This window comes from Drosophila arizonae, chromosome 5 (genome assembly GCF_054131065.1).
Source record: "Drosophila arizonae isolate 15081-1271.41 chromosome 5, UAZ_ARI_1.0, whole genome shotgun sequence".
Taxonomy (NCBI): Eukaryota; Metazoa; Arthropoda; class Insecta; order Diptera; family Drosophilidae; genus Drosophila; species Drosophila arizonae.
This window is the reverse complement of record NC_142925.1, coordinates 12,056,639-12,077,018: the sequence shown is the minus strand read 5'-3', so window position 1 is coordinate 12,077,018 and position 20,380 is coordinate 12,056,639. Positions and strand designations below refer to the sequence as shown.

The 20,380-nt window shown below is 44.1% G+C and overlaps 4 protein-coding genes across 10 annotated transcripts; 2 read left to right on the top strand and 2 right to left on the bottom strand.

Moving 5' to 3' along the window:
* Nucleotides 1-4: 4 nt before the first annotated feature.
* On the bottom strand, nucleotides 5-2,761 carry LOC108615459 (polycystin-2-like protein 2). Its single transcript, XM_018009955.2, has 8 exons — nucleotides 2,010-2,761; nucleotides 1,728-1,952; nucleotides 1,446-1,668; nucleotides 1,148-1,378; nucleotides 836-1,078; nucleotides 569-768; nucleotides 463-507; nucleotides 5-407 (listed from the first exon to the last, which is right to left on the bottom strand). The coding sequence occupies exons 1-8, from the start codon at nucleotides 2,540-2,542 to the stop codon at nucleotides 284-286; spliced, it is 1,824 nt and encodes a 607-aa protein (XP_017865444.1). The 5' UTR covers nucleotides 2,543-2,761; the 3' UTR covers nucleotides 5-283.
* LOC108615453 (endoplasmic reticulum metallopeptidase 1) lies at nucleotides 2,595-6,262 on the top strand. Its single transcript, XM_018009946.2, has 7 exons — nucleotides 2,595-3,063; nucleotides 3,257-3,942; nucleotides 4,020-4,951; nucleotides 5,018-5,199; nucleotides 5,267-5,410; nucleotides 5,472-5,674; nucleotides 5,735-6,262. The coding sequence occupies exons 2-7, from the start codon at nucleotides 3,257-3,259 to the stop codon at nucleotides 6,183-6,185; spliced, it is 2,598 nt and encodes an 865-aa protein (XP_017865435.1). The 5' UTR covers nucleotides 2,595-3,063; the 3' UTR covers nucleotides 6,186-6,262.
* On the bottom strand, nucleotides 6,211-12,461 carry LOC108615454 (endoplasmic reticulum metallopeptidase 1). Of its 5 annotated transcripts, XM_089472398.1 has the most exons (12): nucleotides 11,821-11,872; nucleotides 10,612-10,701; nucleotides 8,995-9,672; nucleotides 8,834-8,918; nucleotides 8,648-8,768; nucleotides 8,441-8,595; nucleotides 7,998-8,381; nucleotides 7,753-7,933; nucleotides 7,367-7,692; nucleotides 7,081-7,292; nucleotides 6,732-7,014; nucleotides 6,211-6,661 (listed from the first exon to the last, which is right to left on the bottom strand). In XM_089472398.1, the coding sequence occupies exons 3-12, from the start codon at nucleotides 9,663-9,665 to the stop codon at nucleotides 6,494-6,496; spliced, it is 2,586 nt and encodes an 861-aa protein (XP_089328524.1). In that variant the 5' UTR covers nucleotides 9,666-9,672; nucleotides 10,612-10,701; nucleotides 11,821-11,872; the 3' UTR covers nucleotides 6,211-6,493. The 5 variants fall into 5 exon arrangements, with proteins under 5 accessions (XP_089328524.1, XP_089328523.1, XP_089328522.1 ...); XM_089472397.1 differs by lacking the exons at nucleotides 10,612-10,701; nucleotides 11,821-11,872 and adding an exon at nucleotides 12,314-12,461; XM_089472396.1 differs by lacking the exons at nucleotides 10,612-10,701; nucleotides 11,821-11,872 and adding an exon at nucleotides 12,104-12,222.
* LOC108615447 (endoplasmic reticulum metallopeptidase 1) lies at nucleotides 10,647-20,171 on the top strand. Of its 3 annotated transcripts, XM_089472401.1 has the most exons (10): nucleotides 12,067-12,179; nucleotides 12,214-12,273; nucleotides 15,051-15,054; nucleotides 16,956-17,623; nucleotides 17,684-18,041; nucleotides 18,105-18,669; nucleotides 18,730-18,914; nucleotides 18,974-19,117; nucleotides 19,180-19,674; nucleotides 19,734-20,171. In XM_089472401.1, exons 1-10 carry the CDS (start codon nucleotides 12,067-12,069, stop codon nucleotides 19,899-19,901), a joined length of 2,760 nt encoding a protein of 919 aa, XP_089328527.1. In that variant the 3' UTR covers nucleotides 19,902-20,171. The 3 variants fall into 3 exon arrangements, with proteins under 3 accessions (XP_017865425.1, XP_089328527.1, XP_017865426.1); XM_018009936.2 differs by lacking the exons at nucleotides 12,067-12,179; nucleotides 12,214-12,273; nucleotides 15,051-15,054 and adding an exon at nucleotides 10,647-11,093; XM_018009937.2 differs by lacking the exons at nucleotides 12,067-12,179; nucleotides 12,214-12,273 and having other exon boundaries at nucleotides 14,135-15,244.
* The last annotated feature ends 209 nt before the right edge of the window (nucleotides 20,172-20,380 follow it).

The window sequence follows — 20,380 nt, the reverse complement described above, 5'->3', positions numbered from 1 at the left end:
TATTCTTTTCCATAAACTATATTTATTTGTTTATCAACTATAAATATTTGTATTAAAATTGCTGCTACCTCGCAGTGCCGTCATTTAGATATGGCCAACAGTATAAACGGTTTGTGCTGACGGTTTTGGCACTGATTAAATGCCTGGCCATAACTATACACTGTGTGCAAAGTGCGGTCGAGTATATTAGTTTGTTTAACCAAGGCAATCTGCAATATGCAACTGAGGGCACAGAATGGACTTCGTTATTATTATTATTTTATAGTTCAATTCAGTTAACTTTTTAGACAGTTTCTGGATTGTTAATTTGCTGCTTATTTTGCTTTTTCACATTAGCTATTATGTCATCCATGTTATTCGTGAAACGATTAAGTACTTTGTCAATTAGATTCAACCGAATATGTAGTCTGCAAAGAAGTCAATAAATATATGAAATGCATAGTGAATATACTTGCTCATTACATATTCAGGTCTGACTCGATTTCCGTAAACTCCTTGGTAATATACCTGCAATGGTAACAAAGAGAATATTAAAAGCTTACTCAAATTATCCCCGATCGTAGCTTACAATTGTTGCAGCCTTTCTTCGTTGAACATGTGGCCGAATTGATTTTCTTGACTGTTATGTGGATAGCGGGGAGGCTTACAAAGGCCGCAGGTCAGACGAAAGATTTGCTTTCTTATATAGTACAGCAGAAAGGAGGGCTTGTAGGCACTCAACGCTGTGGCCTTTTTGTAGGCCAACACAATAACGACCAGGATCATGTTCTGCAGAAATCAGATAGGTCTATTGACTGCAAACGCAATAAATTCAGGTCAATCTCATATCGCCTACCAATGCAACGAAAAATATGAAGAGCACGTAAGTAAAAAAGTATAAGGATGCCCACACTGGGAATTCCTGTGCCAATTCAAAGTAGTTAAAGTCGCCAGCCGTCATGCGGAGCATAGTTAAGAATGCGGACGAGATATTTTTGAAGTTGGAATTTTTCTCGCCAAACAGGCACATGCCAAGCAGAGCAAAGGCCAAAAACGCCACGGAGACCATGATGAAAAAGGCAGCCAAGTCGGTGAAGGCCTAAACGGAATGAAATGAATAATATTCAATTAGCTGCAGACTTCAGATTCTGTTCAGCTCAGCTCATACGTTCTTTATAGAACATCCCAAAGTTCTTAGAAGTGGCACAAAGTCTATATATGCTAAAAGGCCCATCCATGAAAAGAAAACCAAGAATCCAACTAGGATCTGCTGAGTCGAAAATGTGTACAGCAAATGGTCCAACGGAACGAAATCGACACTCTCCGAATTCATGGCAGACTTGAATTTTGCGGAGTAATAGGTCGAGGAGATATGCATATAAATTAACGTGTAACAGATCTAATTAGAAAGTGAATGATAATGATAATGGTTTGCAGACTTATGTGAATGGAGATCATCAGCTTACGAAAATACTAGGTACAAATGTGTATGTTGAAAACTTTTTAAAGTATAGCCGAAGGCCGATGCGAGTAATTTTGTTCACCTCAAGGTAGGTGTAATATACGTTAATTATATAGATTACAATGGAGCACTCCGTTGCGAAGCCACCGATCAGTGGACTCGTGTAGAACGCTTGCGAGTTGTACTTGGTGTTTATAAACCCGGTTGTCATTATCTCGAAAGTTAATCTGGAATTTGTGAATGGTTAGTGCATGAATGATTGACGATTGGAGTGGGAGTGGCTCACTTAGTGGAGAGTATTAGGTCCATGTTCAAATTGATCATATTCATCTCGAGCAGGACCAAACGTGAAGCACGGTCTAACCACTTGATACTGCGTAAATGCCGCACGATCGCCAGACTCTTATGCGCTTCGTAAGACAACAGTTTCACGTAGCCTCCAGTGTGATAGGTATGCAGTGGTGCCTCGATGGGTTTGGTCTCCAGTTCATCCATTGTATAGAACCGTGTGCTGTTAGTTAAGTGAAAAGGGATAGTCGAGATCTCTACAGCCATGCGAATGCCTTACCCCTTATAGACCGCATCAGTGGCCTCATCGCTCTTCGAATAGGGCATATAACATTCGTTGAAGTAGCCCAAGAGCGAGCTGGGCACCTCACAGTCGCCCTGTTTGACACGCACCTGGCGCAGCCTCGGTGGGCCAAGCAATAGGTTTTCGTCTAGAAATAAGCGGCCTCTTAAGTTCTGTGTTCTGTGAATCACGCGGTGCTCATGTAAATGGTTAACCGAATGATTATTGACATTGCCATGCAGCATGGAAAGGACCCCAAACTGCAAAAAGTCCCAAAAGTCGGTAATTGTAATGACATGACTGAAAGAAATGGAGCCGTCATCATTCAAGAAATCCGGCGTTTCAAGTAAGTTTCGAAAACCCTTGATAAAGAAATACTGCTCATGCACTATCAAATCGTGGCCAATCTTCGTCGCACATGTCAAAAAGATGACGAACAGAATCATGTGGAGCAGCGCTTTTCGGGTAGCTTTCTCCGTTGTGTAGTGGTAATCCCCGTAGGTTGCTCTGTAGCGATTTGAATCTCCCATTTCAGCTATACAAAATATTTCAAAACACGATTGGATTCGAATTTCAGTTGACTTCGACACTGAGTTCGGAGCTGATTCGTTGAACGAAATGTGATTCGTTTTGAATTTTGTTTTTCTTTTGTTTACTGATTTCGACCAATCAATTTCTGTTGTTTTTCTTTTCTTCCGCTAAATATTGTTTTCTTTTTTAAGCTAATGATCATCGCGCATTATAAATATTTATTTTCCTTTAGTTTAGTTCGGCAATAAGATATATGCCGGCATAAAGCTTAATCTAACCGTTGGCCATCAAGCCATAAACCCCCCAAATTTGCGGCTTGTTATCGCCAAGTCGTAATCTACAAGGCATTATCGCCGATAAGTCCCGACTTATTGGCATAGAGCCGAAATGTTTGCATTAATTGCCATTTCATTTGTTAATTTTCCGACTCGGGTGTTGCGCTGCGGTTCAATTTCTTGCGTTTAGTTAAGCACACAAAGTACTCACAAAGTACTCACAAAGGTCAACTAATAAAACAAAGGTAATTCATCAGCTTAAAGTGGAATTCTTAAGATTGGAAAGACTTTAGTAAAAACTTTTACTGACAAGAGGGGACTAGAAAATAAAATAAATACATTAGGGAAGTTCTCTAAGAAAGTAATCAAAATAATTATAATAACAGATTAGTTTGCTCGATATATCTAACACTCTGCACATTCCTTCTTCTCTCGCAGATGTCCTTCTCCAGCGTTGACATAACATCTGGGGAGAAAGCCTCCAAAAAGCGCGGCGATAAGTGGCCTTGGTATGGGGCACCCATCTTCTGCGTGATCTGGTTCACTCTGTTCTATGTGGCCGCCATTCCGAGCTTCTTCTCGTATCCCAAAATGCTGTATGTGCGCGATGAGGCCAATCATCCGGGCGAGTTCATTGGCGAGCGTGCCATGATCCAGCTGGCCGAGTACTCATCGATTGGCAACAAAATGGTTGGATCCATAAATAATGAGGTGCACGTGGTGAACTTTCTGAAGCGCGAGGTGGAAAGGATTGTGGAACAGTCGCGCACCGATCTCTATGACATCGACTTGGAGGTGCAGTACGCCTCGGGCTCGTTCTATCTGTGGGATGCGGCCACCAGCTACGACAATGTGTCCAATGTGGTGGTGCGGCTCTCCCGCAAGGATAGTCCCAGCGACAATTATTTGTTGGTTAACTCACACTACGATTCGGAGGTAAAGACACCGGCTGCTGGCGACGACGGCGTCATGGTGGTCATCATGCTGGAAACCCTGCGCGTCATGACACAATCCGACCGTCCACTGGCTCATCCCGTCATCTTTCTCTTCAATGGCGCGGAGGAAGCCAACATGCTGGGTGCCCATGGCTTCATCACAAAACATAAATGGGCCAAAAACTGCAAGTGCGTAGACTCTCTCTCTCTCTCTCTCTCTCTCTTTCCCTCTCTTTCTGCAGGTCTAACTATGTCAACCCTCTTAGGGCACTTATCAACTTGGACTCGACGGGCTCAGGCGGACGTGAGGTTTTGTTCCAAACAGGCCCCAATCATCCCTGGCTGATGAACTACTATCAGAAGCATGCACCGCACCCCTTCTCCATAACGCTCGGCGAGGAGCTCTTTCAGAATAACTTTATACCCTCCGACACGGACTTTCGCATATTCCGCGATTTCGGCAATGTGCCCGGCCTGGACATGGCGCATGCCCTCAACGGCTATGTCTACCACACCAAGTACGACAACTTCAAGAATCTGGCGCGTGGCACCTATCAGTCCACGGGCGAGAATGTGCTGGCCTTGACCTGGGCGCTGGCCAACGCCCCGGAGCTGGATGATACCGCCGCCCACGAAGAGGGACACGCTGTCTTCTTCGACTACCTCGGCTGGTTCATTGTCGTCTATACCGAGAGTGCCAGCATTGCCATTAACATCGTCGTGTCCCTCGCCGCTCTGATCTGCATTGGCATATCCGTCTACTTCATGACCAAGGACAATGTGGTGGATGCACCCAAGGCGGTGGTCCTGCGCTTTGGCACCATTTGCCTGGTGCAGCTGGGCGCAGTGATCATCGCCTGGGGCTTGACCCTGCTCGTGGCTGTCTTCATGCGAGCCGTTGGCCTGGGCGAGTCCTGGTACTATGGCATTTGGATGACCTTCGGCCTGTACTTCTGTCCCATGTTCCTCGGACTGGGCCTGCTGCCCGCCTTCTACATTGGCTGGACCAAGCGCAAGACCTACATGAAGCTGAATCACACCATTGCCTGTTTCATGCATGCCCACTGCATTCTGATTGTCTTCCTTTGCCTGCTCCTGACAGGTCTGGGCATACGCTCAGCCTTCTTCCCCATGATTGCCCTCTTCTTCTACACAGTCTCGCTGATTGTGCAGTTTATCCTGAGACTGACCATTAAGAGTAGGTGATATATAAATTGAAATGTCTTTTTTCTTCTTAAGTCTTCTCTGCCTCTCTCTCGCGCAGATTGTTTCTTTACTGTTCACATTTTGTGCCAGATTTTGCCCTTCTTCTTCTACACCTATTTGATGTACGTGTTCCTGCTGGTCTTTGTGCCCATGCAGGGACGCGATGGACCCGACAGCAAGCCCGATATGCTGCTCGCAGCGTTCATTGCTCTCATGACAATGCACTTCGCTGGATTCATAGTATGTTTCAGAGAATTACATCTCTGCTTGGGTATAGTGTTATCGTTATAGTTATCCCCCTTCTCAGGTGCCAGTCTTACTCAAATTCCACAAATCGAAGACCTTTATCTCCATGTTTGGTGTCCTAATCATCGTATTCATCATATTGGCCGCCACGCCTGCTGGCTTTCCTTTCAAGAAGGATGTTGCCGCACAGCGATACTACGTTCTGGTGAGTTTCCTCAGTTCAACTCCCCTGTGACTACTCAGTCGTAACCTCCGGTTGCTTTCAGCACACCCAACGCACATTGCACATGTCGGATGGAACTACGACTCAAGAAACGGGCTTCTACATACAGCCCGTGGATACTCGATACTCGGAGCTGTATGACACAACGCTTAAGAATGTCGAGCCAGAGATTTGGCTCAAGAATAATTGCGCAGAGGAGCCCTACTGCGGCCTACCGCTCTACAGTGGACGTTGGCTCAACTGGAAGTAGGTCTCAACTGAGTCGTATTTACACTACTCTATATACAAGATCTGATTCTCTTTCAGGGACTCTGCTCGCTGGATTTACAGTTCTGCTCCCGCTCTGCCAGTGGCCACAGAGCTCACAGAAGTATCGCGGCAGTCCATAAGCTTGAGCAAAAAGCGATTCGAGTTCAGCCTCAAGGCGGGCGATCGCATTGTCATGTACGTTGATCCCTTGGAGAAAGTGAAGATCACGAATTGGTCGTTCGATGAGACGATCTTGGTAGATGGCCATACTGCGCCCTATTTCGTATACCACGTGACCTCCCTGGTCACGGAGCCCTACAACTTCTGGCTGGAGTTCGAGCACGACGCAGCGAATACGGACGGGCCCTACTTCAAGCTGGCAGTGAGCGTGCATTTCCTGTACCATCCGGAACACTATACGCCCGAGTTCCGGGAGTTCCTGAGCACCTTTCCGGATTGGACCTACACCACCGACTGGCTTGCCTCGTACGAGAGCTGGATCTTCTAGGGAAATTACTGGCAAACGGTTCAAGTGATGTCTATAACTTAATAAATTATTTAAAATATATTTTCATACAATTACAATCTTATCGCCTCGGATATTTGTTCAGTGATTTAGCACAAAAATGGGAGATGGCTTCAATTAGAGTCTAGAATTATAATTTTTGTTCGTTGGACGTTCGCCTGTGCGAGTATCATATGTGAATTTGTGTTCAGAGTATGCGGATGAATGCGAAAACTTAACAACAGTTCAGAGTCTCCGAACCATGAGTAGTGAGTGAATATCAAGCGTTGCATCTGCTGACTCGGCTGCCCTTAGAGCTGCCAGCTGTTGTAGGAGCCGATCCACGAGTTGACGTGCGCCCAGGGCGGAAACCTGGCCAGGAACTCTCGGAAGTCCTTGTCTATGAACATATCGTCGTGTATTCTGTGACCCATGATGGCGACCCTGAACGTGGCGCCAGACCAATCCTCACTATTGTGCTGTCAGTGAAGAGTAAAAATAATCAATAGAAATAATATTCTTTGAGATGCCAGCTCCTCAAATATTTACCTCAAACTCCAAATTAAAGCGCATGGGTGTCGGGTCTAAGGCATAAGACCAATAGACGTAGTGAGGCGGCGGTAGAGACTTCTCCAACGGCTCCTTGGTGAAGGTCCAGTCTACTAGCTTGGCTCCCTGACGCGGTTCGATGAATATGCTCACATGATCCGGTCCAGCCACCTCTAAAGTGAATATTATGTTCGTTCTCGAGGTGCTCTCCTTGTTTATTATGCGCAGCGTGGGCAGATAGTCTTTGTTCGGCTCTGGGCCTGGCACCCAATAGCTATTATCCCTGTGAATATCAAGAGAAGAATTATTATGATTATTATGAGCTTGTGGGGCGATCTCTGGTTCTTACACTGCCTTCACCCAACGCGAACTGTAGATGGGAAAGCCGCACATAATTTCAGTGTCACACGTACTGCGATCCGCCTTCGTCAAGTTGGTTCCCTCAAAGAGAATGCTATCCACCGAGTTGGGATGCCGATCCACGGGCATCACAAAGTAGCCGGAGTCCGTGTGGTTGACGGAATGCGCTGCGTCTGCATTGTGGAAAGTGCGCGTCGTGTGCTGAATGAGGAGATACGAAATGGGCCAATGAGTAAGAAATGAATTGTAGCCAAGGCAAATGTAATGCGCTTTACCACAGCAAAGAATCGCTGCACTGCCGTCTTCTCCACATATGGGAATGCCACGGGCGTGGCAGCCAGAATGATGAAGACGAGCGTGCAGATGCCAAAGAGCGAGATGATGGTCTTCGATTTACGGAACAGGCAGAGCAGGGGTATTATAAACGGAGACAGCAGCAAGCAGAACAGCGCCGTATAGACTCCGATAAGCAGATCCGGATTCGAGCCGCTCTCGCGTCCCTGCATGGGCGCAAGCACCACGTAGGAGGCATAGCAGCAGTAGGTGTAGAACATGAAGGGCAGCAGCTGGCAGAGGCAATGGGGAATGAGCCACAGGAAATCTATAAAAACAATTGATTATTAATTGGATTATATATATATATTATGATCAATCAACTCACTTGTCTTATGGGCACACGTGGCCATATTGAGCAGTACGGAGAGGGTGTAGAAGCCAATGCAAATGAGCAGAATGAAGGCCGATCGCACATTGAAGCAAATCATAATGATGGTAATGGCTGTCAAGATTAAACAGTGCGAGTGCATCAGCAGCTGAATGCCGTAGCCGAGCGGAAGACCGTGCTGGAAGCGGAGTAAACAGTGAATAAAGGCGGCATGCAACCCCTTGAGGATCTGAGAAACCCACCTCCTTCGTGCGACTAAAGTAAATGGCTGGCAGTATGCCCAGGCCAAAGAACATGGGGCAAAAGTACAAGCCGAAGATCATCCAGGTCTGCGAGTACCAGGCCATCGAAAGGCCCACGGCGTCCAGGAAGAGGGCAATGCATATGACCAGACCCACACTCAGCAGAACGCCACAGAGCTGCAGCGCAGCCAAGATGCCAAACTTGGCAAAGATGCGACGCCTGAACATGCCCGTATTGCTGGCCATGCTCCAGATGTAGACGACGATCGTAGCCAGGACCAGGACACAAACGCAAATGTTGATGATGACGCCCACATGTTCTGGATAGTAGATGAAGAACCAGCCCAATACGTCGAAGAATATCATGTGGCCCTCTGCATATTTCTGGTAATGATGGAGATTATTATATACATACATATAAAATTAACTGTCTAAAGACTTACATCTGGATTTTCCAATTCTGGCGCATTGGCCAGGCCCTTGATCAGGCCCAACACATTGTCTCCGGTCAGCTGGTAGGTGCGTCGTGGTATTATATTAAATCGATCGTACTTCGTATGGTAGACATAGCCATTCAATGTGTGCGCCATGTCGAGGCCTTCGAGAGAACGCATTAGATTTAGTTGGGAAATTCGAATTCTTTGCTCTACCTGGAATCTTTCCAAAGTCGCGGAATATGCGATAGTCCGTCTCCGAGGGTATGAAACCGTTTTGGAAGAGCTCCTCGCCAATAGTTGAGGCGAATGGATGAGAGATGTGCTTGCCATAGTACTGAATGGAATTGATTTCATTGGGATTAATTGAGAGTGCTGAAAAGGCAATCAATAGTCACTCACCTTCATTAGCCAGGGATGATCGGGGCCAGACTGAAAGAGTATCTCCCGGCCGCCACTGCCAGCTGAATCCAGATTGACCACAGCGCTGTCAGCATTTTAAGGAAAGTTAAATTAGAGTTGGAAATAAGTTTGCCTAAGACTTTCGCTTGCTTTCCACTTACCGCACATTCATGGCCCACGGATGCTGCGTAATGAAGGCGTGCGAGCCCTGGAGCGGATTCTCCTCGGCGCCGTTGAACAGAAAGATGAGCGTGTTGGTGAGCGGCGTCTCGTACTTGGTGATGACGCGCAGCACCTCCAGCATGATGACGCACATCATGCCAGCATCGCCGGCGCCCGAGCTGCCTGGCACCGAGTCGAAGTGGCTGTTGATCAGCAGAGCCGCCTCGGTTGTGGGATTCTTGGGCGAGACCTTGACCACCACATTCTGCACGCTCTGGTAGACGTTCACCATTGACCAAAGCAGGTAGTTGCCCGACGCTATCTGCACATCCTTCTCAATGTCGTAGAGGTCGTCGCGGCCACCGTCGATGATGTCGTTGATCTCGCTGAGCAGGAACTGGACGGCGACCTGCTCGTTGGCAGCGCTGCCCACGACCTTGGGTCCAATCTTCGACAGCCTGAGCAGAGTGCCCTCCGCCCGCTCGCCAATAAACTGGCCCGGCTGCTGCAGCTCATCCTGCACGGTCTTCAGCGGCGGCATGCTGTGGAAACTGGGCACCACCACCAAGTAGTAGAGCAGGAACCAGAACGCCACAAAGAGCGGGGCCCAATACCAGCCGATTTTGCTGCGATTGTAGATGATTTTCATGTTCTCATATTTGGAGTTCATCTTGTGGCTGAAATGAATAATGAATACCGCATGAGCGTGCAAAATGACACGGCCGCAGCGCACCACTGGCTCTGCAATTGACTTAATTGATTGACCCGAGATGACCGCTGAAACACTGCACCCGCCAGAGTCAGTGCCATCGCTGCCATCAGGAAGTTGCGCTTAATCGCAGTCATTGATTAAATAATACCCTGCCCACCCACTCGAGCACCCGCTAATGTATATAAACATGGTAATCGATGTCTCAAGTGGCCGAGTGATAGATGGCTGATAAATTGCTCGAATCAATCAGAAGTACTTGGCAACAAATGAGAAGTTCTTAGCTTATATCTTAACAAGACATCATTAGCAAGAGTTGGGATCTGAACTGCTTCCTCCTGCTAGCTGGACTGATATTTAATGATAAGGCTAAGCAGACGCTAGTCAGTCTTCTACTGCGCATTAGCTTGTTGCAAAACTAATCTTTTGAGAGATTTTGTCATCGATTTTTTTGGTTCTGCAACAAGCACCAGATTGAGTCTAGCGGAACACATGTGTTGCCCCAAAAACAATCTTTTTTTCCATGTGGACAGCTGACGGCTTGCTCGTAAACGGGAAAAAAACTAAATGAAAACAATAAATGTTGAGCAAATATTCGTTTGTGAACTAATGCTAGACGTAGATGAGAAACAACCGTAAATTAGCCGAGACATTTTGTAAATTTTGATTTTCGTTTTTATTTATAGCGAATTGAGCGCATAATATTTAGCTTTAATGATCAGCTATATGCCATTTGCTTGACTTATCCGTGTCCAAACCAAAAATACCCTGTACAAGAGTTACCAAATGAATAGCTGAGCGCAAAGTCAACTCAAGCGAGTCCCAGTTAAATTTGGCGCTTAGAAGAAAGCTCTAAGCTCAGCGCAGACAAGTTAACAAAAGCTTTCAGCTCTAGCCATCACTATACCTATGCCTATTCAGTCATGCCCACAAGGCGCCCTCTTAGAGAGCCTCTGAAGTGCAGTCCGTGCTCAACTAAAATTCATGTGACGCATACCTAAAAAAAAAAAATTAAAAATTAAAAATAAAAAGCAAAGGAAAAAGAAAAACAAAACAAAATTTGTATACAAAGAATTCTGCCAAATGGTTGCAGTTCGTTTAGCCTATAAACAGAAAAGTGTTGGATGTTCCCATTTCTTGTTGCTGTTTGCTTTTTTATTATTGAGCCAGAGTGAGAGAGCAGCGAGGCAATTGCAATTGGTGCTTGTGGCTGATGATTAAAGTGCGGGCAGAATGCAATCGGGGTCCCTGCGACAGCGACCCATTTATAGCAATGCGCCTCATGACCCCCAGGGGCCAGCGGCGGAGCGCCGATTAAATGAGACCGCCAGACCGAGACGCGGCACAGGCAAAAACAAATTTGCAAGCGAGACGGAGCGGGATGCCTATGTAAGTGGAGCACACACTTGGTGCTATGGGACGTGTGGTTAATCAATTTAGCAAGCGAGTGCATTAATCAGTTATTATTTCAGTATCAGTTTCGATTTCGATTTCAGTTTCAGTTTCAGTTTCAGTTTGAGTGTCCGTTTCTAGTTGTTGTTGTTGTAGTTATTGTTCATAGGTTTTCAACGCATCTTTGTGTGGTCACGCCCACGGAGCTGAATCGAATTAAAAACAAAACAGAGCTCGCATGCAAATGACTCGTGCGGGGGAGGCCAAAGAAAGATCTATTTAAAGACTATCTAAATGGGAAGAAAATCCAAACAATCGGCGAGGCGACGGCAATCAACTGTGACAACAACAGCCACAGCAGCAGCAGCAGCAGCAACACCAACAAGAGCAACAGCAACAACATTTATTTGGGCTTTCTCGCAGATAGAGAAACGCAGCGGAAGAGGCAATCGAATACAATAGTAACTGACAGATACAGATACAGATACAGCTACAGCTACATTCTACATGCTGCATGCTGCATGCTGCCAGCTAAATGTGCGACATGTGCCGCAAGGGCCGCAGCATAAGAAGAAGTCAATAACCTGCCTCTCGACGAATGCAACTTGCCACACAAAAACAAGCAGCCTCAGCAGACGCAAAGGAAGTTGCGGTTGTTTCTGTTTATTGTTGTTGAAAGAAAGCAACACAAGAAGCCAAACAAAATGTGTTTGAATACACTCACGTTCACGTTCACACACTTGAGCTCGCACTCACACTCGCGTTCGTATTCACACTCAATTGTTGGATTTCAACTTGTCGAAATGCAATCCTTTTCCTTATGTTTTATTAATTATTAACACTCTCAATTGTTGATGCTGATTAACACTTGATGAAAATCGACGCGAATGTTTTTATTCAGCTTTTGCGTTTTTTATATATGTTTGCTTATATAAAATGCTGAAGGGCGGCCAACGTCAACGGCAGCAACATGTGCCATCAGCTGACACGGAGCACACAGAACTCACAAACAGAACACAACGGAACACAACCTCAACTGTCGCCTTCGACGGTCGCCGCACGTCTGGCCGGGCACAGAGCAGCGCAGCAGGAGACGCAGAAGGAGAGAGCGAGGCAGCAGCGCCAGAGAGGCAGCAGAGTGGGCAAAGAGCAACAGATCACAGCACAGTCCACACATATAAGAGCAACTGAGAACTTGTTGCGCTCATCGAACTCACTTGATGACGGTGTTGACGCTGCCCTTGTGGCTGTCGTTGTCGTAGAGGCTGTCGTTGTCGTTGCAACAGTTCGACATGATATTGAATCGAGTTGTGGATCAACTAACTGCTCAAATCCTAATCCCATCCAGTCACTAATCAAACCTGCGCCCAGCGCATCGCGTATTCGGGTACTAAATAGTTTCCACACGAGCAGCCACAATTTTATATACATAATTTCCGAATTTATGGATTTGCAGTGCCTGAATCTCAAGAGCTGCTCGTGGACTTATGATAAGCTCGCTGAATTAGACTCATTATCGACTTAATCCATGCGAGGGACATTTCAGTAACATTGCAAAATATCTCAATAGCAGTCAAGTCTATATAATGTGAAAATAATTTGATAAATTGTATAAATATGTTATATACGTATCATTTTAAAGACATGATCTACAAGATCTATACATATATAATCTTTGCACTCTATATACAAACTCATTTAATTTATTTTCATTTCCCACATTTATTTTCTCATTATATTAGACTTTCCTCTAGAAAGGCGTCTTTCGCACCTCGCTTACCGAGCTCAAAGGTACAAATTGTATAGTTTATCATTGTGTACGAAGGGACGTCTAAATCCATATCGACACGTAACGAGTGTGCACAGATATTAGCAGCAATTGGCAGAGCGATAAGACTGTGACTTCATAAATAATTAGCTATAATTAGGGTTATAATTGATAATTACCTGGCGATAAGTTCAGCTAAAAGCATTTCGATTAGCAGTCAATCCAACAGGCTATATTTGATTTCCATGCTTTAAAGAACTCGGACAAGTAAGAGCACAGATTTTTCATGCGATAGCCGCACAGTCACATTCATAAGTATGCGCACAAGCTACACGCTTAAAGCAATTGATTAATAAATATTTAAATTACAAAAAAATCTCTGTTGCCATTTAAATTTATAATGCGGTATTACTTGGTGCGTCATTAGAGTAGAATTTTGAAATTAATTCTCATATATGTATTTACTGGAATCGCACAAAATCGTAATCATTGTGCACCATAAAAATATATATGCATGTATATGTGGGCTGTGTGAACGTATGTGTATATATATTTGAGCATGGTATTGTGCCAATCGGCAATAATTCAGATTATGGCAATCTTATGTTAGCGACCTTGAGCAACGTAAGATGAGAACTCGCTAACAAGTGAATTTTTGCAATGCGATTCGTGATGTTTTCGGAAATTAAAAAATATGAGTAAGCAGGGAATATCTTCAATTTCTTTTTTTTCTTTTTCTACATATGTTCTAATTCAACAAAAATTTGTGAAAATATTTACACAGCTTTCATTTATGCTTGATTGTGCATAATTTGTTCTTTACTTATCTCGACAAAATCTTGCTTCTTAACTAGTTATCTATGTTTTAACTATATTCATATTGACATTCTGAAGCTGTAATATCTACTTATGCGTCAAATACTATATCATTCATTCTATAATTAAAGATTGCATATACTTATATAGCAGAAAACTTTCCCAATTTAATTTATTTTAAAAAAGGTTTTTGTTTAGCTACCTAGAGGTACTTTGACAGTTTCTAAAAGGTTTTGACTTATTTGAATATTCTATAAATAAAAGACTGCCGCTGTCACTTGTCGCCGTCGTCGCGCAATCGAGCGCGAAAATAGTATTTGACATAATTTCAGACGATCGGACGAGTCAATTTCCCAGCATTGGATGCAGTCAAGCATAACTCAGTGGACTCACATACAACTACACATATAAATATACATATATGGGTTGGCTAGCTAACAAAACGATTCGTATAATGAAAACAATTTGTTAATCAAGCGAAATCAAAGTAATTCGCTGCGCCGCCCAGTTCCAAAATCCAAAATCCGTGCCCAACGCGAGAGAATTCGCCAATACGCGAATCGGAGGGAAAACAAAAGAATGCAATGACACATAAACTCAAATGGCATCAGCGAACAGCGAACAGCGAACGGCGCAGAAATTAATTAGTCAAGTCTATAGAGGAACATGCATTACAACATCAGAGCCCAGAGACAAGTGCCATAGGCAGCCAGGCACAACCGCCTATTGACTATCTCTATGTCTGTTGATGTATCTGGGCTCGGGCTCTGGCTCTGGCTCTGGCTCTGGATACTTATCGATGCTAGTTAGTCAGTTAGTCGACGAGTGGGTGAGGCATCGCAATGACGCTTACTTGGGCCATGGAGCAGAGCCAGTGAAAAGTATTTATTGACTATGACACTGTGACGATGCCATTCGGTTATTAGATAGATAAACTGGGTACAGTGCAAACACTTCTAAGGTGCCACGCCGCCAGCAATACCGTGAAATAGTATTTTCGCACCCCAACCGAATATCATATTTCTTTGCCATAAAGATAAAACCCGTTAAGAAACGCAAAGGAAAAAAAACGATACTTAAAGAAAACAATAACTAATCGTATCACATTATGGACTGTGACTACTACACAGGTGCCTCTACACTACCGTAACAACAACAACAACAACAGCAGCAGCAGCAAATGCGATAATAACATCCAATAAGACGAAAATCAAGCCGAATTGGCTGTTCGTTCGAGGCAACAATAATTGCGCGTGTTTATCGTGTCACCGTTAGATATTGCATTCCCAACGATAAGTTGACGTTGGCCACTTCCAGGTGCTCCCGTGAACACCTTTGTGCTCATACATATTTTAAGAACTGCGTGCGACTCGCGTTCGTTTCATTTGTGCGTTTGCTTCATCCAGTGACGGCCATAAGACGCGAACAATCCCAACGATCCGCCGTGGAGTCAAGCAGCGTCAAAGCTGTGCAGTGTTAACGTACTCAAAGGATAAATACCAGTGATCGGAATCGAAAATCTCTAAATTTTACCGTGTTCAAGTTCAAGTCATTAAAAATGGGTGTACGTATACGTATATTGAGAACGATTATATCACAGTGACATTAAATTAAATTTACCCTTGCAAAAAAACTAAGTTTTTTATCAAATTAAGTGTGCATTTAGTGATTTCTTGTTAAGTTTTAAAACAATTGATTTAAGAGAAAATTATGATTATATATTATTCATATTATTATAAATATCATAAAAATTCTTCGACTCAAAATTAATTGCTTATTGAATCTAATTACGAATTTTCAGACGGAATATTATTTCAGTTGCTAAAGTATTTGGCAAATCTTATTCAAAGTTGATTTTAATTTGATATTTAACCCAATGGGAATTTTTATTTTATTTATTTATTTTTTCATGGATAACTGCAGGTGTTTTTTGGCTTTTCTTCCCACAAAAATGTTCACTTAAATGTAAACTTTACTTTCCTGATGGATGTGTATAGGATAAAAAATGTATATAAAAAGTCCCATAAATAAAAATAAATCCCTAGTCCACTATTGACTAATTTGGGTATATGTTATATAATAAAATACATGACTATACAATATAACTGTGCATAAAAAGGGTTAACTTTCCGTGAAATGCCTCACATTTCACGAGGCAGAATTGATTCTTGACAGCTGCCATGGCAAATTTACAATTAAATAACAATGGTGTCAACTGTCGGAGTTAATTATTTATTTAAATACGAGTATAAAGCAAACATGTATACATATATGAGGCAAAACAAAACATCATATAACTTTATTATTATTATTATTAAAAAAAATTTTTTAAGAGTAATACAGTTACTGTAATATTTTCTTTAGAAAAACTACAGACTAGGTTTCATGTTAATTATTTCATATATGAAAGTCAAAGATCTCTATAAATAATTTTGTAAAAAATGATTAAATTCAATATTTTATAACTTTACATAAATTCAAATTGAATTCCGTTTAGTATTATTTTTAACTTAATAGAGTTACTAAGTTTTGTGTTGCGACTGCTGCATAATTGTAATCTAAGGCAGGCGGAACGATCAATTCCAAATTGGTCAACTCAAGTGCTAGGCACGTTTCTGGCGTGTGCTGGATCATAACTTATCGCCGTGGTCAATTTGTAGTCTACTGGGCTACCAACAACGAATGCGGCTAATCGTTTTGTTTGCCAGATAAGTTCAATTACTTTTGCTATAGCCAAAATATCAAAGAAGCCGCCCGATTTGCAAATTGTTGTTGGACTCTCTGTTGCCAGTGTTTGGCGATTTTCGAGAGCTAATCAATTTATTGCAGTAATTCAAGAATAATCGTACATTATCCACACGCCTACATGAATCATGGATCGCTTCGGATTTCAATGTCAGGCATTTCTTTATTTCACTCGCTTCAGCTGAAATCCAACTTGCGAAAAGCTTAGACTTGCAAAACAAAATCCCCTATCAGAAGCCCATAAAGCAATAAGAGTTCAATTGAGTTCCCAGGGGGCCGACATATTGTCTTGTTGCCATAGCCATTTCGAAAGGAATGCAACCCACCCGAATGATAATCGTATCATGTAAATATACCTCCACCAACGATTCAATTAGCCTTGGCATTCGTTTATAGCACGAGTCGCGTTTACAGCACTTGCTCTGCGATTAGATATTGCCCGGCTGTCCACATGCTATAAATAGTATTTAAAGCACTTTGAGCTTAATGATAATCGGTCAAACAACTAAGTTTCTTTCACTTTCCTGTAGTTCAACTCCAAGTACCACATTGATGTAGACTTTGAAGTGCCCAAGAAGCTGCAATGGTATTATGCACCCGCCTTCCTCGCCTTCTGGTTTGCCATCTATCTGTCGCTGATCAGCACGCAGATCAATCACATGCCCACGCCGCTGACGCGCGCCGATGAGGCAGCCCATCCGCGGGATTTCATTGCACAGCGCGCCGAGGACACCCTCATCGAGCTGACGCGGATCGGGCCACGGGTGGTGGGCAGTGTGGCCAACGAGGTGACCACCGTGCAGTTCCTTAGGGATGAGATCGAGAAGGTCCAAGCGGAGGCGAACGAGCGCTTCGAGATCGAGATCGATGTCCAGCAGGCAAGCGGGGCCTACATGCACTGGACTATGGTTAACATGTACCAGGGTATTCAGAACGTGGTCGTCAAGCTGAGCGAGAAGGGCAACCCGAACGAGAACTATCTGCTGATCAATAGCCACTACGACTCAGTGCCCGGCAGTCCGGGTGCTGGCGATGATGGCTCCATGGTTGTGACCATGCTCGAAGTGATGCGCGTCATTGCCAAGACTGATGAGCCGCTGGCCCACTCCATTGTCTTCCTGTTCAATGGAGCCGAGGAGAATCCACTGCAGGCCTCACACGCTTTCATCACGCAGCACAAATGGGCCAAGAACTGCAAGTGGGTGAACGTTGATTGAGCGTTAATTAGAATATCGATTATAGTTAATAACTCTTGCAGAGCTTTGATCAATCTGGACTCGGCAGGCAGCGGCGGTCGCGAGATTCTGTTTCAGTCGGGGCCCAATCATCCCTGGCTCATGAAATACTATCGCGAGGTGCCGCATCCCTTTGCGAACACCCTGGGCGAGGAGATGTTCCAGGCTGGTCTGATACCGTCCGACACAGACTTTCGCATTTTTCGCGACTATGGCGGAGTGCCTGGCCTGGACATGGCGTACATCTTCAATGGCTACGTGTATCACACCAAATTTGATCGAGTTAATGTCTTTCCGCGCGCCTCTTTTCAGCACACTGGCGATAATGTGCTGGCTCTGGCCAGGGCTCTGGCAAATGCTCCCGAATTGGATGACACTGCAGTGAGTAGGCTCTGAAGAATCTCCCTCTTTCTGTTCTTCCATTTCTATTTATCATACTTTCAGGCTCACGCCGAGGGCCACAATGTGTTCTATGATTTTCTGGGCTGGTTTATGATTTTCTACACAGCAACCACAAACATTGTTATCAACATGATTGTCAGTGTGATTGCGCTCCTGGCAATTGGAGTTTCTCTGTACTTCATGTCCGTGCGCTCTGGCTGCAGTATTTCGGGCGTCCTGGTGCGCTTTGGTATTATTCTGGGCATACAGCTGGTCTCTCTGGGTCTGGCCCTCGGGCTAGCTCTACTCGTCGCTCTCTTCATGGACGGAGTGAATCGCTCACTCAGCTGGTTCACAGAGATGTGGCTACTGCTCGGCCTCTATATATTTCCGATTATCTTTGGCATGAGCATTCTGCCCGCCCTCTATCTGGAGCGAACCAAAAAGGATCCGCTCAGCCTGGGCTTTCGTGTGCAGCTCTTCATGCACTCCCACTGCATTTGCTTAGTGCTGCTGATAATTGTCCTGACAGCCCTCGGCATACGATCGGCCTATTTTATTATGCTCTGCGTGCTCTTTGATATTGTGGCTCTAATTGTGAACCTGGTTACCAAATGGCATCGCAAAGGTATTTAGAACTCAACCATTGCCCAAGTATTTACTGTTATTTACTATTTTCTATATGCAGCTTATTGGTTTGCAATTGTCGTCATGATCTGCCAGATCTTACCCTTCACATACATTACTTACGTCTGCACAGCAGCGCTGAAGACACTGATACCAATGCAGGGCCGTTCCGGCGGATCTGCCAATCCCGATTTGTCCATGGCACTTCTGCTATGGCTGTTTTCCGTCATGTTTGCTGGCTTTCTGGTTAGTATTTACCACTTAGCTTGACCTTATGACTTATATCTAACTTGTAATAAACACAGGTGCCGCTCATTTTGTTCTTCCGCAAGACGAGAACAATTGTGCTGTGTTTCTTGGCAGGCACGATTCTGTTCATCATCATTGCAGTCACTGACGCAGGTTTTCCATACAAGCCCAAGACATCGCCGCAGCGCTACGCATTGATTGTGAGTTGAGACAGAAAGGAATATTACTTGAGGGGATATTCTAATTAATTTCCTAACTGCAGCACGCTCATCGCATCCTGCACAATGCGGATGGCACCACGCGCACGGATGAGAGCGGCATCTACGTCTATCCCCAAGATCGACGTTTCAGCATAGCCGAAGAGGAGATCAAGACGATTGGCCAACTGCACAAGGTCAGCGAGTTCTGCGATGAGGAAATGTTCTGCGGCATGCCATTGTATAATCATCGCTGGCACAAGGCACGCGAATACAGTTTTTGGATACCCATTAAGGAGCAGCCGGAGATACCGGCGGCTTATCCCACTCTGACGCTACAGGAAACCACAGAGCTGGATAACTCGATGCAGAGGCGGTTTAACTTCTCATTGGCTGGCCCGGATCATATGACCATCTTTGTGAACGTAAAGAACGATGCGAAACTGCTGGACTGGTCCTTCAATGAGACGCTCATTAAGAACAATGAGCCTCCGCCGTATTTTGTTTACTTCTCTTATGGTCTGGATAAAAGTGCACTAGAGTTCTCCATAGACGTTGAGGTTTGTTGGGCTTGCTTGGATTGCTTTACAAGTTAATTGAGCTTTCATTGAAATTGCAGAAGACGACGTCCTCGTTCGACACGCCCACTTTGGAAATTGGCATCGGTGGGCATTGGGTACATTACGACATGCAAAGATCTAAAGGCCTGGGTGCCTATATCGACAGCTTTCCCTCTTACGCCTACATACAGGCTTGGGTCGGCACCTACGAAAGCTGGTACTTCTAATTGCCCCATTTACAGAGTATACCGTTAATAGATATTGATATTCGTTTACTAATTGTAGTCTCTAAGCTGTTGAGCTATTGTCGAAAGAATTTCCAAATTAATTTATATGTACATTGATAGAATCTGATAAATATGTGTGTATGTATATCTCGTAACATGTTATTACATTCTTACTTTATTAAATATATTATAGCATAAAAAGCAGGCAATAATTATTAACTCTTAAGTAGTTTAATAAAAACAAAAACAAAAAACCAAAAAAAAAATCAATTTGACTTGTGTTTTGATTTATTATGGAATTCAGCAAGAATGTATAAAATGCAGTAACAGTCTGTTCGCTTTTCTGTTTGGCTGTGTTTGTATATTTGAGGGACATCAGATTTCACGATGTGATCGAACATCTAACATGTCTAATGAGCCTTATCTCTCTCTCTCTCTCTCTGTCTGCATCGTAGTCCAATGATCTGTCTGTTTCTCTC